This window comes from Mesoplodon mirus (genome assembly GCF_964341445.2).
Source record: "Mesoplodon mirus genome assembly, chromosome: 2".
In the NCBI taxonomy this organism is placed as follows: domain Eukaryota; kingdom Metazoa; phylum Chordata; class Mammalia; order Artiodactyla; family Ziphiidae; genus Mesoplodon; species Mesoplodon mirus.
The window spans coordinates 110,123,016-110,143,339 of record NC_138977.1 but is presented as its reverse complement, the minus strand read 5'-3'; the positions used below and the strand labels follow the sequence as shown (position 1 = coordinate 110,143,339).

The window sequence follows — 20,324 nt, the reverse complement described above, 5'->3', positions numbered from 1 at the left end:
CCATGGAAGGATATGCAGAGATACAGTTCACATGAAACTTGTTGCTTTGTTTCCTGGAAAGGTGCCGAGGATGTAGGTGACCATGGTACCCAGTGTTCTCTTCATAAAGGAAAACCTTCTCTCCTGGTGTTAGTAGCAGGAAAGACTGCATTTCAGCTGAGAGCTGGTCTGACGTGTATGTGCTGACTCAAGCTGCTGGAAGACATAGAGCCTTTCGGGGGCCTACCCTCAGGGTGAGGACGCAGGACCTTATGGTTTGCCCTTTCTGTGCCAGAATGTTCCTCGTTTTATTTTTATTTCTTTGGTGCTCATGAGTCCAACTAGTGTTCTTATGCTTGTGGTCTGGGGTGCTAAGATTGTTATGCTGCTAAACTTAAAATTCTGTAAAACAATGTCAAAGGCCACATGCAGATCGAGGGTGGTAAGTTACTCCTCTGACATTTACTATGAAGTGAGTCTCATGGTTCTGCAGAGCAATGCTTAGTGTGGGAAAACAACAACATCCAATAATGAACTGAGTTCCATGGGTTTGCGATAACATTGTCGAGCACGCTGAAGAGAAATTACTTTGAAGTTACTTGAAATCACAATAAGGAGAGTGTTGGAACCACCTTCTCAACATGCAACACTTATTTTTAAAAAAAATTTTATTCAAGTATAGTTGATTTACAATGTGTTAATTTCTGCTAAATAGCAAAGTGACTCAGTTATACATATATATTCACTTTCATATTCTTTTCCATTATGGTTTATCACAGGATATTGAATATATTGATAGTTCCCTGTGCTATACAGTAGGACCTTGTTGTTTATCCATCCTATATGTAATTGTTTGCATCTGCTAATCCCAAACTCCCAATCCATTCCTCCCCCAACCCCCTCCCTCTTGGCAACCACAAGTCTGTTCTCTATGTCTGTGAGTCTGTTTCTGTTTTGTAGATAAGTTCATTTGTGTCACATTTTAGATTCCACATATAAGCGATATCATATGGCATTTTTCTTTCTCTTTCTGACTTACTTTGCTTAGTACGATAATCTCTAGGTCCATCATGCATGCAACATAATGCTTCTGTTGAAAAAAAACTCTCCCCGTCCACAAAACTTTATTTTTTAAAGCATAACATTCAGTAGTAATATACACAGTCCCTAAGTCTTAGCAATATGTGACCAGCTAGTGATCGAATGGATCTTGCCTTTGAAATAAAGGAAACCACAGGTATTTTCAAAATTCTGCCCTTTTAAGTACTCAAGTTAAATGGGAATTAATTTACCTATAACAAAAATAAGTAGATTGAGAGCAATCGTTTCCAGTTTCATAAATGCTCACAATGAGACCTACTTTGTTCAAAGGATACTTACCACGTTGGTGGTATTTGGTGAGGCTCCATGATGCATTAGTTGTGACACGATATTTACATGCCCCATGAAGGCAGCAACATGGATTGGGGTAAGGCCCGACTGGGGAAAAAGAGGGAAATGTCAGTTTGTTGGCTTATTTTAAAAAGGGTTTGTCTGCCTGCCTGCCTGCCTACCTGCCATCCATCCATCCAGGCTAAGATAACCAATTTATTGATCAGATCAGAAAACATCAAGACATCACCATTACGTCATAGATTTTATAAGGCAAACGTATCAATATTCATCATTTCTCTAAAGCACATTCCGTGATTATGAAAGGCCTATGTCATAACCATTAAAGAGGAAAGGTTTATTTCACACATTTTATATAGCTCTATAAAAAATATTTAGAGAAATACCTTGAAGGTTTTTTCCCTTTGCTACTAAGCCTTCCTTATCCATATGACTCTGTGTGTGTGTGTGTGTGTGTGTGTGTGTGTGTGTGTGTGTGTGTGGAGGGGGGACACTTGTGTGATTACATACACAATAGCAAAAATTCAACTTTTATTTCAGATCCTATTCTGGCCTTTTAATAAGGACTCCCATGCTCTCAGAATCACTGATTATATTACACGTGAAAGAGCAGGGTGGGAACACAAAGCCATCCCTCTAAGAAATGAGCAGATCAGCATTAACTGTCCCAATCATTTAAATTTTTATCTTTCTGCATATTATAAATTCAGGTGATATAATTAAGGCAAATAGAACAATAGTCACCAGACTAGACCTTAATTTTCATGTGTGCTTCAAAGTCCTCCTCACACACACCCCACCACAACCACTGGTGCTTCTTGCATAAAATGATTTCATTTTCAATTTTTCAGAATTTAATCCCACTTATACCATGAACATCATAATTTGGAAAAAAAATACTTAATATGGCTAGAAAAAGCTGAGAGAGAAGGAGACAACTAATTTCAACAGAAATTTGAGTAATGTCAAAAAATGTGTTAAAGGAATTCTATACAATGAAAGTAAGATAGAAAACAGAAGAGGTAGAATTTTTGTTGCCCAGACTTCAAAGAATAGGAACTGAGGAAAACAGGGGGAAGGAGAATTTTGTTATAATTCGGCACCTTTTCCCATCAGCAGGGGGCGTTGTTAGGACATGGTCTGCACCGCCTTTCCGAGGGAGTACAGAGCTGGCAGTGGAAGCTTCTCATCACAGGCTGGCATCTCTGGACACTTATTCAGTGAAAAGTCTTTTATTTCAGAGCCCATTTTGATCGTTAAAAAGGGCTGCCGTGCACTGAGAATAAACTTACTATTTTATGATGAAAATAACTGGATGCCTACCATAAAGCCAGAAGACTCAGAAAAGAGCGAATCGGTATTAATATTTTCTATCATTTAGTATTTCGAAGTTATAAGTGTTAGAAATCAAGGCAAATACTTCATTTGCAGATGAGAAACTGAGGCAAAGCAACAACGACTGGACTAGACCTTAGTTTTTATGTTAGCTTCAAATCCTAGTCTTCATGGTTGCATTCAACAAAACTTTACTGAATGATCTACTATGGCATCTACTGTGTTGCGGGTATATTAAGACCAGTAAGACACTGGCCTGCCTTGGTGGAGCCTGCAGTTTTGGGACGGGGTGGAGGGGAGTGGCTGGGTCATAAGTAAGCCAGCTGGACAAGAGCTCTGACGGAAATATGCACAGGATGTGGCAATGGTCCCAAGGAAGAGCTCCTGGCCCAGGCCAAGGGTTAGGGGAGGATTCCCAGAGAAGGCAGCCCCAGATCTGGTCCTGAAAGACATACAGGACTAGCCTGGAAAGGGAGGGGCGAGATGCATGGAGGGTGTAGATATATGGAGTGAACAAAAGGGAGTGCAGCCTAGGGAAGTGGATGCCAGGTTTGGTTTGCATGTCGCAGGCTCAGCCCTGAGCCCAATAAGTCACTTCTCTGAGTTCTATGTCAGTTTGTATGAAAGCAACCGAGAGCTACCCTTTTACTAACTTCAGCAACTCTGTGTTTCGTTAATTCTGAGTTTTTCCTGAGAGCAATCCTCACTTCAACAGTATGCAGAGGTTATGTTGTGCAGGGGTTCTCAACCATGGCACACGTGACATTTTGAGCCAGATAACTCTTTGTTGTTGGAGGCTGGGCTGTACACTGTAGAATGTTTAGTAGCATCTCTGGCCTCTGTCCACTAGATGCCAGTAGCACCATCCAGTTGTGACAACTAGAAATACTTCCAGACATGGCCAAATGCCTCATAGCGGGCAAAACCACCCCTAAGCACTGCATTACAGGATTTGAGAAGCAGTGCATGAATGGATTTCATGTAAATTACGCTTGGAGTGATGGCACCCCCATCCCCCCGCCTGCCTTGAGCACGACACATGTGTTTGGGTGATGCTTCTCGTCATGGTGATGTATTTGCACTCTCCTCCCACTCCTGTCTGCTCTCCTAAGGACTGGCAGCCCCTTGGGTGAAGGGTTCAGAAAGTAGTATGACAACCACACACGGCAAAACTAGCTGGTGGTCAGGGAGGGCACTGGGCCTCTGCCTGCTGAGGCTATACATGGGGACCCCCAGAAATCCTCCTCTTCTCACCTCGGTTACAGCTTGGATGGATGCACCATGTTTCAGAAGGAGTTCCATTACTTTAATTCGATTCTTCTTGCAGGCAATATGGAGAGGGGTAAAGCCATTCTGCAAGGGAAAAAGACACAGACCTATTGGATTACGTTCCGTTGAGATCTACTTCCACTGTGTATGGTAAAATATTTTTGCAAAAGTGATGTTGTGTAAAGATTTGGAAATGAGCGGCAACAACGAGGGGTTAAACCGAATACGGATTCTTTTCTGGAAGCACAGGTAGTCTACCTGCTCCCAGGAACCCAAGGTGCCCTGCTAATCACGAACAGGAAGCAAATTTTTGTCATAATCTCCCGGTAGTTAAGGCAAAATGGTCATGCGTCTTCTTAGACTATTTTATTCTGGAATTTATTTTCCAAATATGTCCCTCCTCTACCTCATTTCAAACACAGACTAAAAACATCTCGGCCAAGATTTGTCCTCACAGCCAAAAGTTCACCACTGCCCATTGTGACTTCTCTGCTGCATTTAAAAACAACTTCAAGACCTGTTCTGAAATGTTTTTATTTCTTCCAAGTTTTAAGATTCAAGTAGGTGCTTACTCCAAGGAAGCAGAAACTTAAACAACCCAATATTAGTTGGATCATTTGGTTTAATATTTAATCTAGTAAAAGAACCTGCTTTTTAAACAAATTACTTACCAAACTGTACTGCCCGCTAAGTGAGAGAGACCATGGAGCATATTTTTGTCACCACAGAGAACTACAGAATATCAGGGCCCACCACGCAAGCTTAGGTCAAAGTCACCACGAGTGCTTCTATGGAGGTTTTGAGACCATTTACCAGGCCATAGTCCATCCGGGGGTGACTGCCTACAACCTCCAGAACCTCCTAATGTTGTGAAATCTTCAGTCAGAGGAAAATGAGGATGAGAGTCCACACCCCGTTGTAAGGCCTTTTTTCTTGTGTGGAAAAATAAGTCATGACTGCTCATTTCTTTTCCTCCCTTCTCAGAATTCAAAGATATGTTTGATATCTTGGGCCAGTCAACAGCTCTTAAAATGCTGCTCCAGGAAAAGCATTTAGAATTACGATGGTGATGGAGCTGCCTGGGGTCTGGAGGGCTCCTCTCTGCCCATCCGTTCCTGCCCACTCCAAATCTCAGGGGCCACAGAGTGCCAGAGGTGACCATATGAACCGCAAGGGAGCAGAGACCCTTCCTAAAATGGTTGATCAGATGACAGCCTTTACTGCAAAGTTGCTAGTAAACGCACACGTTTTCCCTAGCACTTGGTGACATATTTTTTTTTTTTTTTTTTTTTTTTTTTTGTGGTACGCGGGCTTCTCACTGCTGTGGCCTCTCCCGTTGCGGAGCACAGGCTCCGGACGCGCAGGCCCAGCGGCCATGGCGCACGGACCCAGCCGCTCCGCGGCATGTGGGATCCCCCCAGACCGGGGCACGAACCCGTGTCCCCTGCATCGGCAGGCGGACTCTCAACCACTGTGCCACCAGGGAAGCCGTGACATATTTTTTTCCTAAACATGAGTGCTTCTTCTGAACTAAATTTAAACAGCTTACTAACTTGGGACCATTTATTTTCCTAAAGACAACAAACACCATCTCCTTGTGAAAACCAAACTATAGAGCAAAGCTCAAGGTTAAAGCAGCATGTCATTCTAGGAGTTAAGACTACAAACTAGACCAAATTTTTGATTCGCATCTTGAGGAAACAATGACAGGTGATATTTCATTACCTTACATGGTTAACATCCTCACATTGAATTTCTGCTCACAAATTCCTAGACCTTTCACGTTTAAGATGAAGTTTTCTGATCATTTTGCCTCGTATTTTTAGATCTCACAAAAAACTTTTAATTCACAGTTATCACTTTACCTACCAGAAGATAAGTTGACCAGCTCAGTCCTTTTGTACTTGTACAGTCTTTGGGTTTATTTATGTAAGAGAACCACGAGTGTGACCATAAAGAAGTTAATGATTTAGCCTCACCAGTCTTGCTTATGTTGGAAATAGAAGGGTTTACAGATTTTCCAGAAGGCCATCTGAAGGTTGACAAGAAGTACACTTTACTTAAGTAGACCTTCCATTTTCACCTCCTGAAAAGGAGTCCCTTTGGGTAGCATGTGGTCAGCAAGACAACACAGGCTGGACTTGTGAGCTAAGCTACTCACCAGGGCTTTGGCGTTGGGGTTAGCCTTCTTGTCCAAGAGAACCTTGGCGACTTTGTAATGGCCACAGTGGGCAGCCACGTGCAGGGCAGTCAGGTAGTCATTGGTGACGTCGTCCACAGGCACGTTATGCTGGAGGAGAAGTTGGACGCAGTTTAAATGATCCCCCTGTGTAGCCATGTGCAGTGGAGACAATCCATTCTGGAACACAGAAGGCAAGCAGAGTTTATTGTTTTACCTTTCAAATGTGAATGTGCCCAACACAAAATACAGCACAAATGTGAACAGATGAAAGCCCTAGATTTGCACACGGAAATACCTTCTCTTTTTAAAAGGTTTTGTGGCAACTGTTTTGAACTGTAGCTACTTTCCAAACTAGTCCTCCTACTTCTTGTATCAATCAAAAATAAATTTTCAATGATAATTTCTTTTTCTGATTTAAAAAATAGTGTGAACTGCACTAAGGTCCACTATTGATTGCATTTCCAGTGAATCTGAATTCTTACTATTTAAGACTGAAAACTGGAAATCAACTATACTTCAATAAAAAAAGTACTGATAACAACAAAAGAATGAAAAGGCTAAAATAAAGGCAGAAACAGAATGGTATTCACTAGACTGGTTTTTATTTTGTGCTCCTGTGTTATTAATGCTTGATATTGAATATTATATTGATCAATTTTTAGAAAAAAGATCTGAATACAACACATTTCATCTCACATCAACGTAGAAAGGAAAACTTTGCCCTTTTCCATCCATCTGGTGCCCCCATGTGTCTATGGCGAGGAAAGGCAAGACTGTGACAAACTCATTAACTAATTAATGCTTGCCTCAGTTTAAATCAGTTGGGTTCAATGACAGGTCCTCATATGCAATACAGATAAGTAAAAAATTCATTTAGAGAGCTGAGAGAAGGCATGAGTGGGGTCAAAGGTAACTAAAACCGTTAAAAAGATTGGAGTGACATTTAGCATTCAACACTTCATTTTCTAATGAAGGCAAAAACAAGGTATTAAGGTATCAGTCTTTCCAGGCACGCTTCCTTTAAATATGGAGACAAAGTGTTGGAGCCTGGGAAGTTCCTAGAGAATCCAGTTATCAAGAGAGCCTCTAGTAATTACTGTAACCTAGTTTAACCTACGTGGGAGGGAAAAGCGATGGTAAATTCAGTTTCCAAAAAAATCAACATCACTGAACTTTGAAAATAATGATATACTAAGTATGTACCAATGAACTAGGTATTTCTGAATCCTCCGGGCCAAGTTAAATTCCCCTAATTTATCTGAATGACATAAAACAGGAGTTCAAGGGGGGAAAAACACCAAGCCTTCCTTTGGCCACTCTCATGGCATCATTCACTCACCATGTCATGTATTTCAGCTATTTTTGTTTCTTGAAAACAGGAGGTTCATGGCTTATAATTTCCCCATATTGCCCAGCAGAGAGCCTTGTATATATAGAAAGAGCTCCATAAATAATTATGTAAATTTAAAGCCTTCATACACTGCCAGTCAAGCAGAATATTTCTGCCTAAAAAATTCCACTCCAACATTTTGAACCAAAGTAGAAACTAAGGTGCAGGAAAGGAGGGGAACATTTCTCATTTGAGACACTGCCACCCACGAGCATATGCACTTGTTTATTTCCTGCCAAAACATTCCTCCGCTTTATGTTTTGATACAGTCTTAGAGGAAAACACAAAGTAAACAAAGAAACAAAATGTGAGAGAACAAATGACTTCGTGGAGAGTAGAAATGGGAGGCTGTGTCAATAAAAGAAGGAAATTCTCTAATGATACACAAAACAATCACATATGAGTGGGTAACTTATAGGTCACTGGGGAAGGACCAGAAGAAAGGAAAGATCATCTGCTGTGTGGAGAGGGGTCATATTATGTATGGCATTGTCATCAAGCTAAAAACATGGATCCAGTGTGATGGTTCTTCTTAGCTCAGAAAGATGAAAGTCTTGAAGAATTAGACAGATGGTCTTAAAGTTCAGAATGCCTTCATTCGCTTACTATTCATTCAACAAATATTTGGGGAAGGTCTCCTATGCGCCAGGTGCTGATTTAGGTCCTTAGGGTACTGCACTGAATAAGACAAAGTTCTTGTTTTCATTTCACTGAAGAGACAGCAAACAGGTAAAGAAACTAAGAAGGCCTCTCTGAGAAGACGACATTTGAGTTGAGAAATGTGTGAAGACTGCAGAACTCTGGGACAGACTGAGAGAGGTCAGTCTGTGGGAATGGGAAATGAGAACAAACTTGGTGTATTCTAGGAAGTGAAAGGAGGCTGCTTGGCTAGAAGAAGGTAAGGACCAGAAGGAGAGATGAGGCAGAGAGGTGGTCAGATTCTGGTAAGGAATTCTCAGTGCAGTGGGCTGGGCAACTTCCAGATAAACATGGTAGATGTGACATGCGTGTTTATCCATCCTTTCACAAACTCCACTAAAAACCATGAACGGAATTGAAAAGGTAAAACCCACAGGGCATGCACACCCACACACTCACACAACATGGCAAAGGAAACAAAAACAGATGTGTGATGTCTATAAACTTTGGAATATGAGAAAAGATTTTAAGTGTTACCTCATCCAGCAGAGAGGAAAAGGCTGACACCTAAGTGCCTGTGGAGGGGTATAATCCGTGGTGTGCTGGCCAATGTTTCACAATAGCTCTTTAAAGAAGAACAGCCCTGAGATATGGCATTTGCCAATTTCCAAGGTGTAAAGACCTCTGTGCTATGACTGATTTCAAGCTATCAACATGATGTTACTGAATATGGAACTGGAAAGAGATGTACACAACAGGCTCCAGTATACCACGGGGTATAATACAGACAACGGATTTACCTCTCAGATGCCCAAAAGGCAGACAATACGGAAACATAGTACCTTGGAGGATAAAGATGAAGCTTGGGGCCAAAAGCAGGATTGGTTTAGCTGCCTATGGAGTGGTCAGGTCTCCAAGACCTTCTAACCCAGCAAAGACAGATGACTGCCCCCTCATACCTTGCAGGAAACCAGGAATTTAATTTCTGGAGATTCTGGATGTGGAGGCTGGGGCAGAGCGGAGGGCAGTGGTTAGGCTCTGGACTGAGAACAGGTGTTCACAGAAGGAAGGACAGCCTAGGTGTTAAGAGTATGATCTCTAGAGTAAGACTGTCTGGGTTCAAATCCTTGGCCTGCCACTAGCTGAGACATCTCAAGAAAGTTACTTTCTCTCTTTGGATCTCAGTTTCCTCATCTATAAAAAGGGCATAATAGTAAAATCAGTACCTCATTGAGTTGTTGTGGGGGAGTAACTGGGTTAAAATATGTAAAGTGCTTAGAGCCTGGTATGTAGTAAACACTATGTAAATGTTGTTATCATTGTTATGATTAAGGTATGCATAGAGGACCAGGAGAATGACAGCTCCTTTTCCTTTTTCTTACTCAATGTATTCATCTGGATGCACACGGCAAAAGGTTAGAGGACTCATCCCTCAAAAAAACCCGAAGAAAAGGGCAATTTATACTGACGTTAGGGACCCCTCCAACCCACCACCACCTGATACACCTGAGAGAAGCCCTGCCCACACTCTCACGGAGCTTCCACTCAAAGGTGAGTGCTTGACATGGTCAGGTACAGACATTCGCGGGCAACCCCCATCATGAAAAAGAGAGCCAAAGCCAACAAAGAGAAAAAAGGAAATCTGAGGAGTTAGGGACAGATGAGAGGCAGAAAGAATTTTAAAGAAATGTCACCTTGAATGTTCTCCAAAAGGCAACAGAATGTATAGCATCCATAAAACAAGAACTGGATGCTTTAAGAAAAGAAGCTCTCAGAGGACAAGAAAATGTTCTTGCATATGAAAAGCATCAAAGAAAAAAGTCAAGGAGATTTTTCAGGAAAAAAAGCCAAATAGATACTGAGATGAATACTAGGAGAAGAATGATGAGACAATGATTTGCTTTTTAATTGTGCCTATACTGCTTTGATAAAATAAAAATTAATTTTAAAGAGAACGACGGGAATTACTTGGAGGTTTTTTAGGCAGGAGGTTGACATGATTTGGTTGACACTCTGACTGCAAAATGGGAACTGGATTGGAAAGGAGCAGGTGAGGAAGTGGGGGACCAGTAAGGAAGTGATTATGATGGTTCAGGAAGATGATGTAGCTCAAAGATAGCAGTGGGATGGAGAGAAGATAGATATGGACTATGTGAAAGGAAGAACAACAAATAGAATGGTTTAGATGAGAAGCACTCAAAAGTCCAAGATGTCATCAAATGCAATGAAAAATGGTGGCTGCTTAATTCTGCTGGATAGTATCTCCAACAGCTCACCAATCTAAACCCTGCATTTCAAATAAGTGATGGAATTGTTCAGACCGCCTTGACCCTGTCCATCTTCACTAGAGTTGTTGAGTAAACACTGATCAGAGTACACACAGGAGTAATATGTGCTTTGGGGTTTTTTTTTGTTAATGTTTAGAAATTAGGGCTCCTTATAAAGCTTAAGATAGCTTCAAAAAATCACTGGTTTGATTTATAAAAACAGTAATGACTCTGAGGTAGTTTTTATATGTCCCAGAATTTATTTACAAATATTCTCTTTTTCAAATACTGTCAAATGGTTTTACCATTTAAAAATCCAGAAGACACTTAGTAAAACATTATTTTTTTTCAGGCCATCATCATGTATTCCCTTCAGATATGTCAACTTTTCCAAAGGCCCAAGCAAGGTATAGTCTTTCCAAAGTTTCCAGTCTTTTTCAGTCAAATGATATCTTGGCCTTTTTAATAGTCTGTGAACTCTCAAGAAATAAACTGAAGGGCTGGAGAAAGTGCACCAGCACCCAGACTTTAGACTGCAGATCTTGCAGTCTTTCTTTCCCCAACAAGCAATCATTTCTGAGCTATGAAAGTTTCATAGAATAAAATCAAGCAGTAAGTGTTCCTGAAACAAAACAAAATAAAAACAAAAGCAACACACACGCAAATGACTTGGTGATAGAGGGCATGCATCTGAAGGCCTCATAAACCCAAATTTAATCTTGAGGGTCACCGAAGATTGGGTGCACAGAGCCACGCTAACTACTAAACTCAAACTATGGCATTTTCTATGTGATTGAAAGGCTGGGTGAAATAACCAGTCAAGGGATTCAAAGCTCAATACAGTGTGATGACCAAACACCTGGGGAGAAATTACCTTGGTTTTTGAGAGAATGGGGGCAGCTCGATCAAGCAGCATCTCCACCACCTGCTCATGACCACTCCTCGCTCCACAGTGCAGTGGCGTCAGCCCATCCTATCAAACAAGGCAACATCTTCAATTACAGTTGATGGGAAATTCTATAAATGAGTGCATTCGGTCAAGATTCGGCACGGCATCCAACATGCTGTGGACCAGTGAGCTTCAAACATTTACGCGTGTATCTCATAAAACAATTTTATATTTTCAACTAGAGGACAGAAGTTTTCATAAGTTTAAGTAGTTGCCAAGTGTGTGATTCCACACAAAACTGACATTTAAAAATATAACTGTTCCACTACTCTTTTGACTATCCAATGGAATCTAAACACTATAAATAATTTGATATCCACCATTTAAAAAAATACACAAATCTTTAAAATAGGAATTTGTAACAGAAACTTTACATTGGTCCTTTTTGCTCCTGCATGTCTATTTCCATTCCACCCCCCCCATATAATTTTATCTTCATGTAATATAATTTTTGCTTGAGTGTTTTTTATTGATTACGGTATCATATTTCCCTGCTGCAAAAATATATAAATTTACTTTTTAAAAAGGTTTAAAGATTTCCTGAGAACGTAAGCCTTTATTTAAGAATCAAAAATAAATCTCCTGATTGGCATTATAATTATTCAAACACAATGGATCAAAACAGCAAAAATATATTACACATTTTATGATTATTAAGCAAGGGTAACAATTTATTAAAAATTCCTCTCTGAATGAGATGTATTTTTTTCACAACTAGTTCATGGATCTGCTAATAAGTATTATTTATTGCTAAGATGAGACAGGGTTCAGCATCAATACGTCCCTAATTTTTGTTTTTATAAATGCTAGTGCTAAGACATTTTGTCTGCATAAATAAGTAGTTGGACTTTTGTTTTGGAAGTGCCGCTAATTCTCTAAACTCCTGAATTACATGCCAACAATCACTTAATGAACTTTCATCAAAGATTTCTTCCAATGATCCATCATAAGACATAAGGACCATTAGGTTCTTCCTTTGTGTTGGCAGCAATAGGATTTCTAAGCATTTGATATGCAGAGAATTGCTTATCTAATCACCGGACTCATAAGTTCTTAATAGGACACCAGTATTTTCAACTCTTCCCTTTTCCCCCTCTCCATCTCCCCTTCCCCTCAGAGGTTTTGCACCCTGGGGCCTTGTGGCTTAGAGTTAGACTCAGGCCTTTCCTTCGGACTATCGAGAAGGGCTATTGTATTAAAATGTAGGTGGAACAGGAGAATTAACAGGGAGATGAGGAAGTGGAAATTTATTCACTTAAAACTATCTAAGTGGCTCCAAATCGTATGGAGTTTTCACACACCCACCCTGGCTTATGTGTTCCCCAACTTGAAGATTCCTGCTGTTGACACTTAATACCTACCCTAGGGAGAGTCACATTTTAAAATACATCAAAAGTTGATTTAATGTATTCAAATCACTTTCTAGATTGTGTGAGCAGATCTTGAAAGTAAGCCTAATTATCCTAATATATAATCAATAAGGTACAATCCTATTTCTAAACTATTAGCTAAATATCAGTAGAATTAAAATTCCTTGAAAAATGAGATTTGAATTGCAAATATGACATGAGCTGGTTTGTATATTTTGAGCATGTTTAAATATTCTACCTTTTATGCTGATTTAAAACATTTGCTCTTCTAAAGCAAAGCTAAGCAATATAACTGTCTTTCAAGTGGAAACAGCATTTTCTTAATAAAATAGAATAAAATAAAATCTGAGAATAAATTAAAAGTATACCATGAAGGCCAAATGTCTTCCCAGTAATGTAAAACCTGAAAATATCTGAAGGAGAAATAATACAATAATCACATCTACCTTGCAACACACAAAAAATTTCACATACTCCGAATGTGACTGCCTTTTATGAACTAAAAGGTTAACTTTAATTCTCTCATTTTCTCGTAAGTAGACTCTATGATATAAGGGGTGACAATATGTATAGGCATTTTCAAACTATGGTCACAGACATAAAATTATTTATCTTTGAAAACTCATTTATCTTTGAAAATGATCTTCCCCCAAGCAAAATCCTACATACTGAATAACAAAGTGCTTGGCTATCTAAGAGTAAAATCTATCTCAACTCCTTAATCCTTTGAAGTACATTGTTCCTTACAGACATATATTTTTGCTGACATCATCTTTTTAAAAAAGTTTTCATTATGAAAAACTTCAAACATATTTCAGACTAAAGTAGACTGTATAGTGTAATGAGCGTCTAGGTACCTGGTGGACAGCATCAATAAATGTCACCTTAGGATCCACCTTGATTTATCTATATCCTGACCTCTTCTCCTTTCTTATATTGTTTTGAAGCAAATCCACTACATTCGATCATTGTATTCTCACAACTACCCTTATACGGAAGGTACGATCTTCTTTTTGTAAATGAAGACTCTGAGGCTCAAAGAGGTTAAATGACTCATCCAGGGTTCCATGGGCTGAATTCAGAATGAGGCCAGTGCTGACTGCAGGGCAAATAAGGCATATCTTGGGAGGAGTTATTAAGACAAAGCCCCTCTGCTCAAACTTTCAGCCACTCAGCGCCTTCTTTTATCTACATTCTGCAGCTGCTACCTCTGATCTCTGGTGTTTATTTATTAAAAACTTACAGAATCTGGAGACTCAGCCAGGAAAGGTGACTTTTTTCTGCAGTGTCAGAGCTGTGAAGGGCTTTCCATTCTAGCCACTGCTCCTTTTGTCACCTCATTTCAATGATAAAGTCCTCGGGTTCCCCAAGGAAGGCCTCATCATCCTTGCTCAACTGCAAAGAACTACCTGAAGCATAGCTCTTTCAATTGTAGTTTTACTTGCAGTATTTTAAACACTGATTGCAAATGGCTGACTCCTTTGGATCTTCTGCAAATTTGCTTTGAAACTTTTCAAAGGTGCGTGGCTCTTCCGATAGCCAGAAGCCTGGCAGGAGACAGCCCTTTCAGCAGGAAGCTGTACAAGATGTCACGACTGTCTGGTTGCATAGACAGTGCCGGCCTGGCTGCTAGGACAGTCACAGGTCAGTGGACAACTAGTGCCTAGAGTTAATGTAAGATCTTTAATTAGCACCACAGTGTCTACAGTCACGAAGACCGACACGACCAGCTAAACCACAGGGAGCTGGAAAAGGATATGCCATGTAGTGATTAACAGTTCAGTTAAAAAAAAAAAAAAGCAGGCACTGACATTACTTAATACCCATTTTGTGTGTGTGGGGGAAGTAAACATTTAAATTTCGAACTAATTTCTTTGGCTTTGAAATAGGTGTGGCTTATCATTCATGTTCCTGATGGTCTGTTCTGATCATGATACCCCTGTGTTCAAAAAGATCTTTCATAACTGTTATTCATTCCTCAGCCAAGTCTAAATTCCTTAGGTTAGCATTCAAAGCCTTCCAGTCAGTCGCTGCTACACTTGACTCTCCCCTAATTCCCTTCTCTTCTACCTCAATTAAACTCTTCGCAGTTCTTGGAGAAAGTCTCTCATGTTCTAGTTTCTCTGCTTTGCACACACTATTTCATGTACCTTGAAGTTCCCTTTCTACTTTCGCCAAGATCCAAATCCTTACCGTTTAAAGTACAGTTTTTCTTTGAAGGCTTTCCCAAAGCTAGACATAACCATTCTACCATCAGGATTCCCCTCATATTTTATCTGAACCTCTTTGGGGGAACCTAGGACTTTTTACTTGGTATTTTAGTCTTTGTGAGCTTGCATTATCATTCCAGTGAGTCTGTTTCTGATGAAAAAGTTACTAGCTTAAAAGGGATACTTGAATCTCACAGATAGGGTAACAGTATCATGTTGGTGAAAGTTGCTTACTAAAAATGACTGAGTGAATGAATGAATGAGCGGGTGAATGAATGGGTTTCTGGGCTAGTCTTTTAAAAACGTTTTCTACTTAGTTGCTTAGTAATTCCTTTCCTTCTTATCCTTTTTGTTTAGGACTAGACTGATTTTGTGTGTCAGAAGTGCTATTATTGTCCCAGAAAAATAAAATTTTCAATAGGTAAGTGACTTATAAATTGGAATTACACTGAAGAATATGACTCAGTCTTCTTAGCATTAAGAATAAGAAAGTAAGACCATAAAAAAAGAACAACATAATGCCATTTGCAGCAACATGCATGGAACTAGAGACTATCATTCTAAGTGAAGTAAGTCAGAAAGAGAAAGACAAATACCATATGATATCGCTTATATGTGGAATCTAAAATACAATACAAAGGAACTTATCTACGAGATAGAAAGAGACTCACAGACATAGAGAACAGACTTGTGGTTGCCAAGGGGGAGGAGGGGTGGGGGAGGGATGGAGGGGGAGTTTGAGATTAGCAGCTGCAAACTATTATATATAGAATGAATAAACAACAAAGCCCTACTGTATAGCACAGGGAACAATATTCAATATCCTGTGATAAACCATAATGGAAAAGAATGTAAAAAGGAATATATATATATATATAGAATATATATATTATATATAAACTGAATCACTTGGCTGGAGAGCAGAAATTAACACAACACTGAAATCAACTATACTTCAATAAAAAAAGAATACGAAAGTAAGAGAAATATGAGAATACTTGCTCTAAGATTTTTTCCTCTTTGTAATTCAGAACATTGTAAGCTTAAAAAAGCTATCGTGGATATTGTGTTTTGCAACAGTAGTGAACTGGTTTACATAGCAGAGAACTCCTTTCCTTAAAATTAGAGGAACGCTTTTTCCAATACAAAATAAGGATTCTTACCTGCTCCCAATCCCTGGAAATTTACAATTAATGTACAGTGTCACTTTGAATGGGTCCTAGACTAAAAAGCAGTTCTTCAACCATATAGGACAGTATATAGTTTTGACCTCCAGGTGAAAAATGCTTGACAAAGGCAATTCTTGAGGCTCAAGGGAGGCTGCCTCAAGAAAGGCAGCATATGCAGTTGGACAGGAGAGAAGGAGAGAGGATGTGGAGTTGCCATAGTAACATTATGGGAAGGAAATGAAACTGCATGGGGTTAGTGATTTTTTTTTTTTTTTTCCAATTCCCCTGATTTCTAAAGCGCTAACATAATGAACAAGTATTCCCTTGGGCAGAATTCTGAAGCAACACACACTGGTGAGTCTAGATCTCATATTTCATTTCAGTGACAGTAATCTTATTAGTGACGTGGGGAACTGCACTTTATTGGCTGGACAAAAGGCTCTTTTGCACAAAGAGCAAAATCCTGCACACTCGAAGGTCAAAAAGATTTTCTTTCGAGCCTGGTTTTTCTGAAAAGCATGGAGCGGGACATTAAACCATCACACTTAGGAATAATGAACCCAGAATATGTACTTAACAGGTTGAATTTGCTCAAAGCCAATACTGAAATGACACAAATTCATGACTTGGGAAATACTTTCAGAAAGAAACATAGTTTATTTTGATTACTATCCTCTAGGGTCCTTTCTATTCTTCCTTTTAAGCAAAAAACATACTCAATAGAAGGAAAAGGAAATCAAGCAGAGAGAACTCTGTGGATATATACTTTTTTCTATGTCATGGATATAAAACAGGATGTGATATTTAACTGAAGATTGAAAACAATGAAAGAGAAGGCAGGTAGTGCTCATAAGAGGACAGTTATAATGATAGCCAGAGATCAATTAAAAGGCGCCAATTACGTTCAATAGCAAAGCTATTCTCATATCTGTATTTTCCTCTAAAAATTCTGACTGTGTCCCCATTTTGTGCATGTTCGGTAATTGTAGATTTGGCCTGAGAGAAAGTGAAATAACATTTTTGAAACCCCTCTGCTGTCACAGGCACTTTATATTTGTGATCTTAGTGAATTTTTATAACAACTCATGAGAAAGGCATCAGAAGTTCCATTTATAGATGAGAAAGCTGCTCCACAGGATTAATGTAACTACCCGAGGTCACAGGCAAGTTAATGGTTCCCATTAGAACTGACACTCAGGGTTGCCTCCGTCAGAGGGACTGGATTTCTTCTACTCTACCAAGCAATCTCCTTTTAAGATCAAGAATTCATTTCTGCCATTTATACATAGGAGAGAAAAAAATCTCGTTCTAATGCTCTTCCTTGCTGTCATGCCATACATTCTACATGTTTTGAATTAAACTAAAATAAGGTAAAATCCTTCTGTTGTTCTTTCTCCTTGGAAAACTAGAGCTTTCTCTCTGAGCCTAGAACACACCTGTATACTATTTGTTGTGTATTTCTCCAGTCTGCTCTTTGCGTTTTTTGATCCTTCTTTCTTATCTTCTTTTGGGTTAACTGAGTATTATTTAGTATGCTAGTGATTGATTCATCATATATATCATTGACTATCTCTTCCTTTGGCTTTTTAACTAAACTCTTTTTTCTTTTCTTTCCTTTTTTTCTCTAGTGGTGGTTCTAGAGATTAAAATATGTATCCTTGGACTTCCCTGGTGTCACAGTGGTTAAGAATCCGCCTGCCAATGCAGGGGACATGGGTTCGAGCCCTGGTCTGGGAAAATCCCACAGGCCGCGGGGCAACTAAGCCCATGCACCACAACTACTGAGCCTGCGCTCTAGAGCCTGCGAGCCACAACTACTGAGCCTGCGTGCCACAACTACTGAAGCCCGTGCGCCTACAGCCTGTGCTCCCCAACAAGAGAAGCCACCACAATGAGAAGCCCGCGCACTGCGGCAAAGAGTAGCCCCCGCTCGCCACAACTAGAGAAAGCCCACGAGCAGCAAAGAAGACCCTATGCAGCCAAAAATAAATAAATAAATTTATATTAAAAAAAGTATCCTTAACTTATTACAGTCTAAATAATATTATTAATTATATAGTTACAGTATTTATATATTATGTATTGAACCAATATTATTCTCATGCATGAGAATTCTGCAATAATTCCATTTACATTAGCAGTTTCATCTTTTGTGCTCTAAATATATATTTAACTTTTACATGGATTATAAACCTCATAACAGCTATTACTTAAACAATCAACTTTTTAAAAATTTAAGAAAATAAAAATAATTCTTTATCTGTTTATGACTTCTAACTCATCTCTACTTTATTTAGATCCACATTTCCACCTAGTATCATTTCCCTTCAGAATGAAGAACTTCCTTTAGTATTTCTTTTAGTATGGGTTTGATGGTAACAAGTTATCTCAGCTTTTGTTTACCTGAAACTGTCTTTATTTTACTTTTATTATGGAAATATACTTGTACTGGATATAAATTCTAGGTTAACAGATATTTTTTATTCAGCACCTTAAAGATATTTGTCTTCTGACCCCCAGTGTTTCTGATAAGAAGTCAGATAACATCCTCATCATCGTTTTTCCATTTATAATGCATCTTTTTCTCTGGCTGCTTAAAAAATTTTCTATTTTTGACATCCAGCAGTTTCAGTATGATGTGCCTCTGTGTGGTTTTCTTTGTATTTATCCTCCTTGGCGTGCTAAGTTTCCTGGGTTTGCAGTTTATGATTTAATTTGGAGATATATATATATATATATCTCCAAATTAAATATATATATATATATATTTTTTCCCTACCCCATTCTCTTTTTCCTCTACCTCTTAGGCTCTATTGTATGTATCTAGTTGGCTTGCTATTATTGCACAGATTGTTGATATGGTGTTCATTTGATTTTTAATCTTTTTGCTTTCTGTTCTTCAGTTTGGATGATTTTTATGAATTGTCTTCAAATTCACCAACTCTTTCTTTCTTTATACTTAATCAGCTGTTTATCTCATCCAATGACTTAAAAAAATTCAGATATTGTGTTTTTCTATTGTAGGATTTCTATCTGGTTCATCTTAAATTTTTTTAAAGGTTTCCTTAATTCTCCTGAAATTCTCCTTTTCTTCACCCATTATATCGGTCTTTTCCTTCGATTATTTAACATGTTTAATGTATAATAAATTTTTTTTTTTTTTTTTTTTTTTTTTTTTTGTGGTACTTGGGCCTCTCACTGTTGTGGCCTCTCCCATTGCAGAGCACAGGCTCCGGACGCGCAGGCTCAGCAGCCATGGCTCAAGGGCCCAGCCACTCCGTGGCATGTGGGATCTTCCCGGACCGGGGCACGAACCCGTGTCCCCTGCATTGGCGGGCGGACTCTCAACCACTGCGCCACCAGGGAAGTCCTATAATAATTTTTAAATTATATACTAGGTATTGTGAATTGTACGTTATAGCAACTCTGGAACTTGTGGGGACTTGCTTTTAGGCTTTCAACAATAGGTCTATTTCAGTTTTGTCCTTATTCCCAGAGTGATTCCTTTAGTCCTGGGCCAAAGATGTTTACCAAGCATCTCTGATGTGGTAATTCTGTCTCCTGTGTAGCAGGTAGCTGCTGAAGTTTCTTTGAAGGTTTCAATCTTTTAGCTGTTATTTTCCTCTGACCACCTTGGAGTTTTACCCTGCACGTGCACAGTTCAGGGGTCAACCAAGGATTGTGGAGAGTTACATGTTGATTTCCCTTTGTGGTTTCCTTCTTTCAGGGGTTTCCCCCCTAAATGTCCAGCCACTCTTACAGCCCCAAACTTGATCCTCTGTCCTCAAGACAATAAAACTGACTTTCTGCATGAGCTGTCATATTACGCTGTACTGACTAGTGAGGGCTGCCATGTAAATACAGATCTCCTCCTGTGTTATTTAGTTCTTTCAAAAGTTGAATTCACTCCAATTTATTCCTGCTGTCGATGCTTTTCAATGTCTCTAAACATGTTTCTTTTATTTTTATTTGTATTTTTTAATAAATTTATTTATTTATTTGTTTTTGTCTGCATTGGGTCTTCGTTGCTGAGCGCGGGCTTTCTCTAGTTGTGGCGAGTTGGGGCTACTCTTTGTTCCGGTGCGTGGGCTTCTCATTGCGGTGGCTTCTGTTGTTGCGGAGCACGGCCTCTAGGTGCATGCGCTTCAGTAGTTATGGCACACAGGCTTAGTT

The 20,324-nt window shown here is 39.3% G+C and overlaps 1 protein-coding gene across 1 annotated transcript in view; it reads right to left on the bottom strand.

Annotated features, from left to right (window-relative positions):
- Positions 1 to 20,324, bottom strand: part of ANK3 (ankyrin 3) — a 337,518-nt gene that overhangs the window by 152,524 nt on the left and 164,670 nt on the right. The window contains exons 9-12 of the mRNA XM_082643157.1: positions 11,328 to 11,426; positions 6,137 to 6,334; positions 3,961 to 4,059; positions 1,360 to 1,458 (exon numbers count right to left, since the gene is read on the bottom strand). Of these exons, the coding sequence (XP_082499283.1) occupies positions 1,360 to 1,458; positions 3,961 to 4,059; positions 6,137 to 6,334; positions 11,328 to 11,426 (495 nt within the window). The remainder of the gene's footprint in view (positions 1 to 1,359; positions 1,459 to 3,960; positions 4,060 to 6,136; positions 6,335 to 11,327; positions 11,427 to 20,324) is intronic.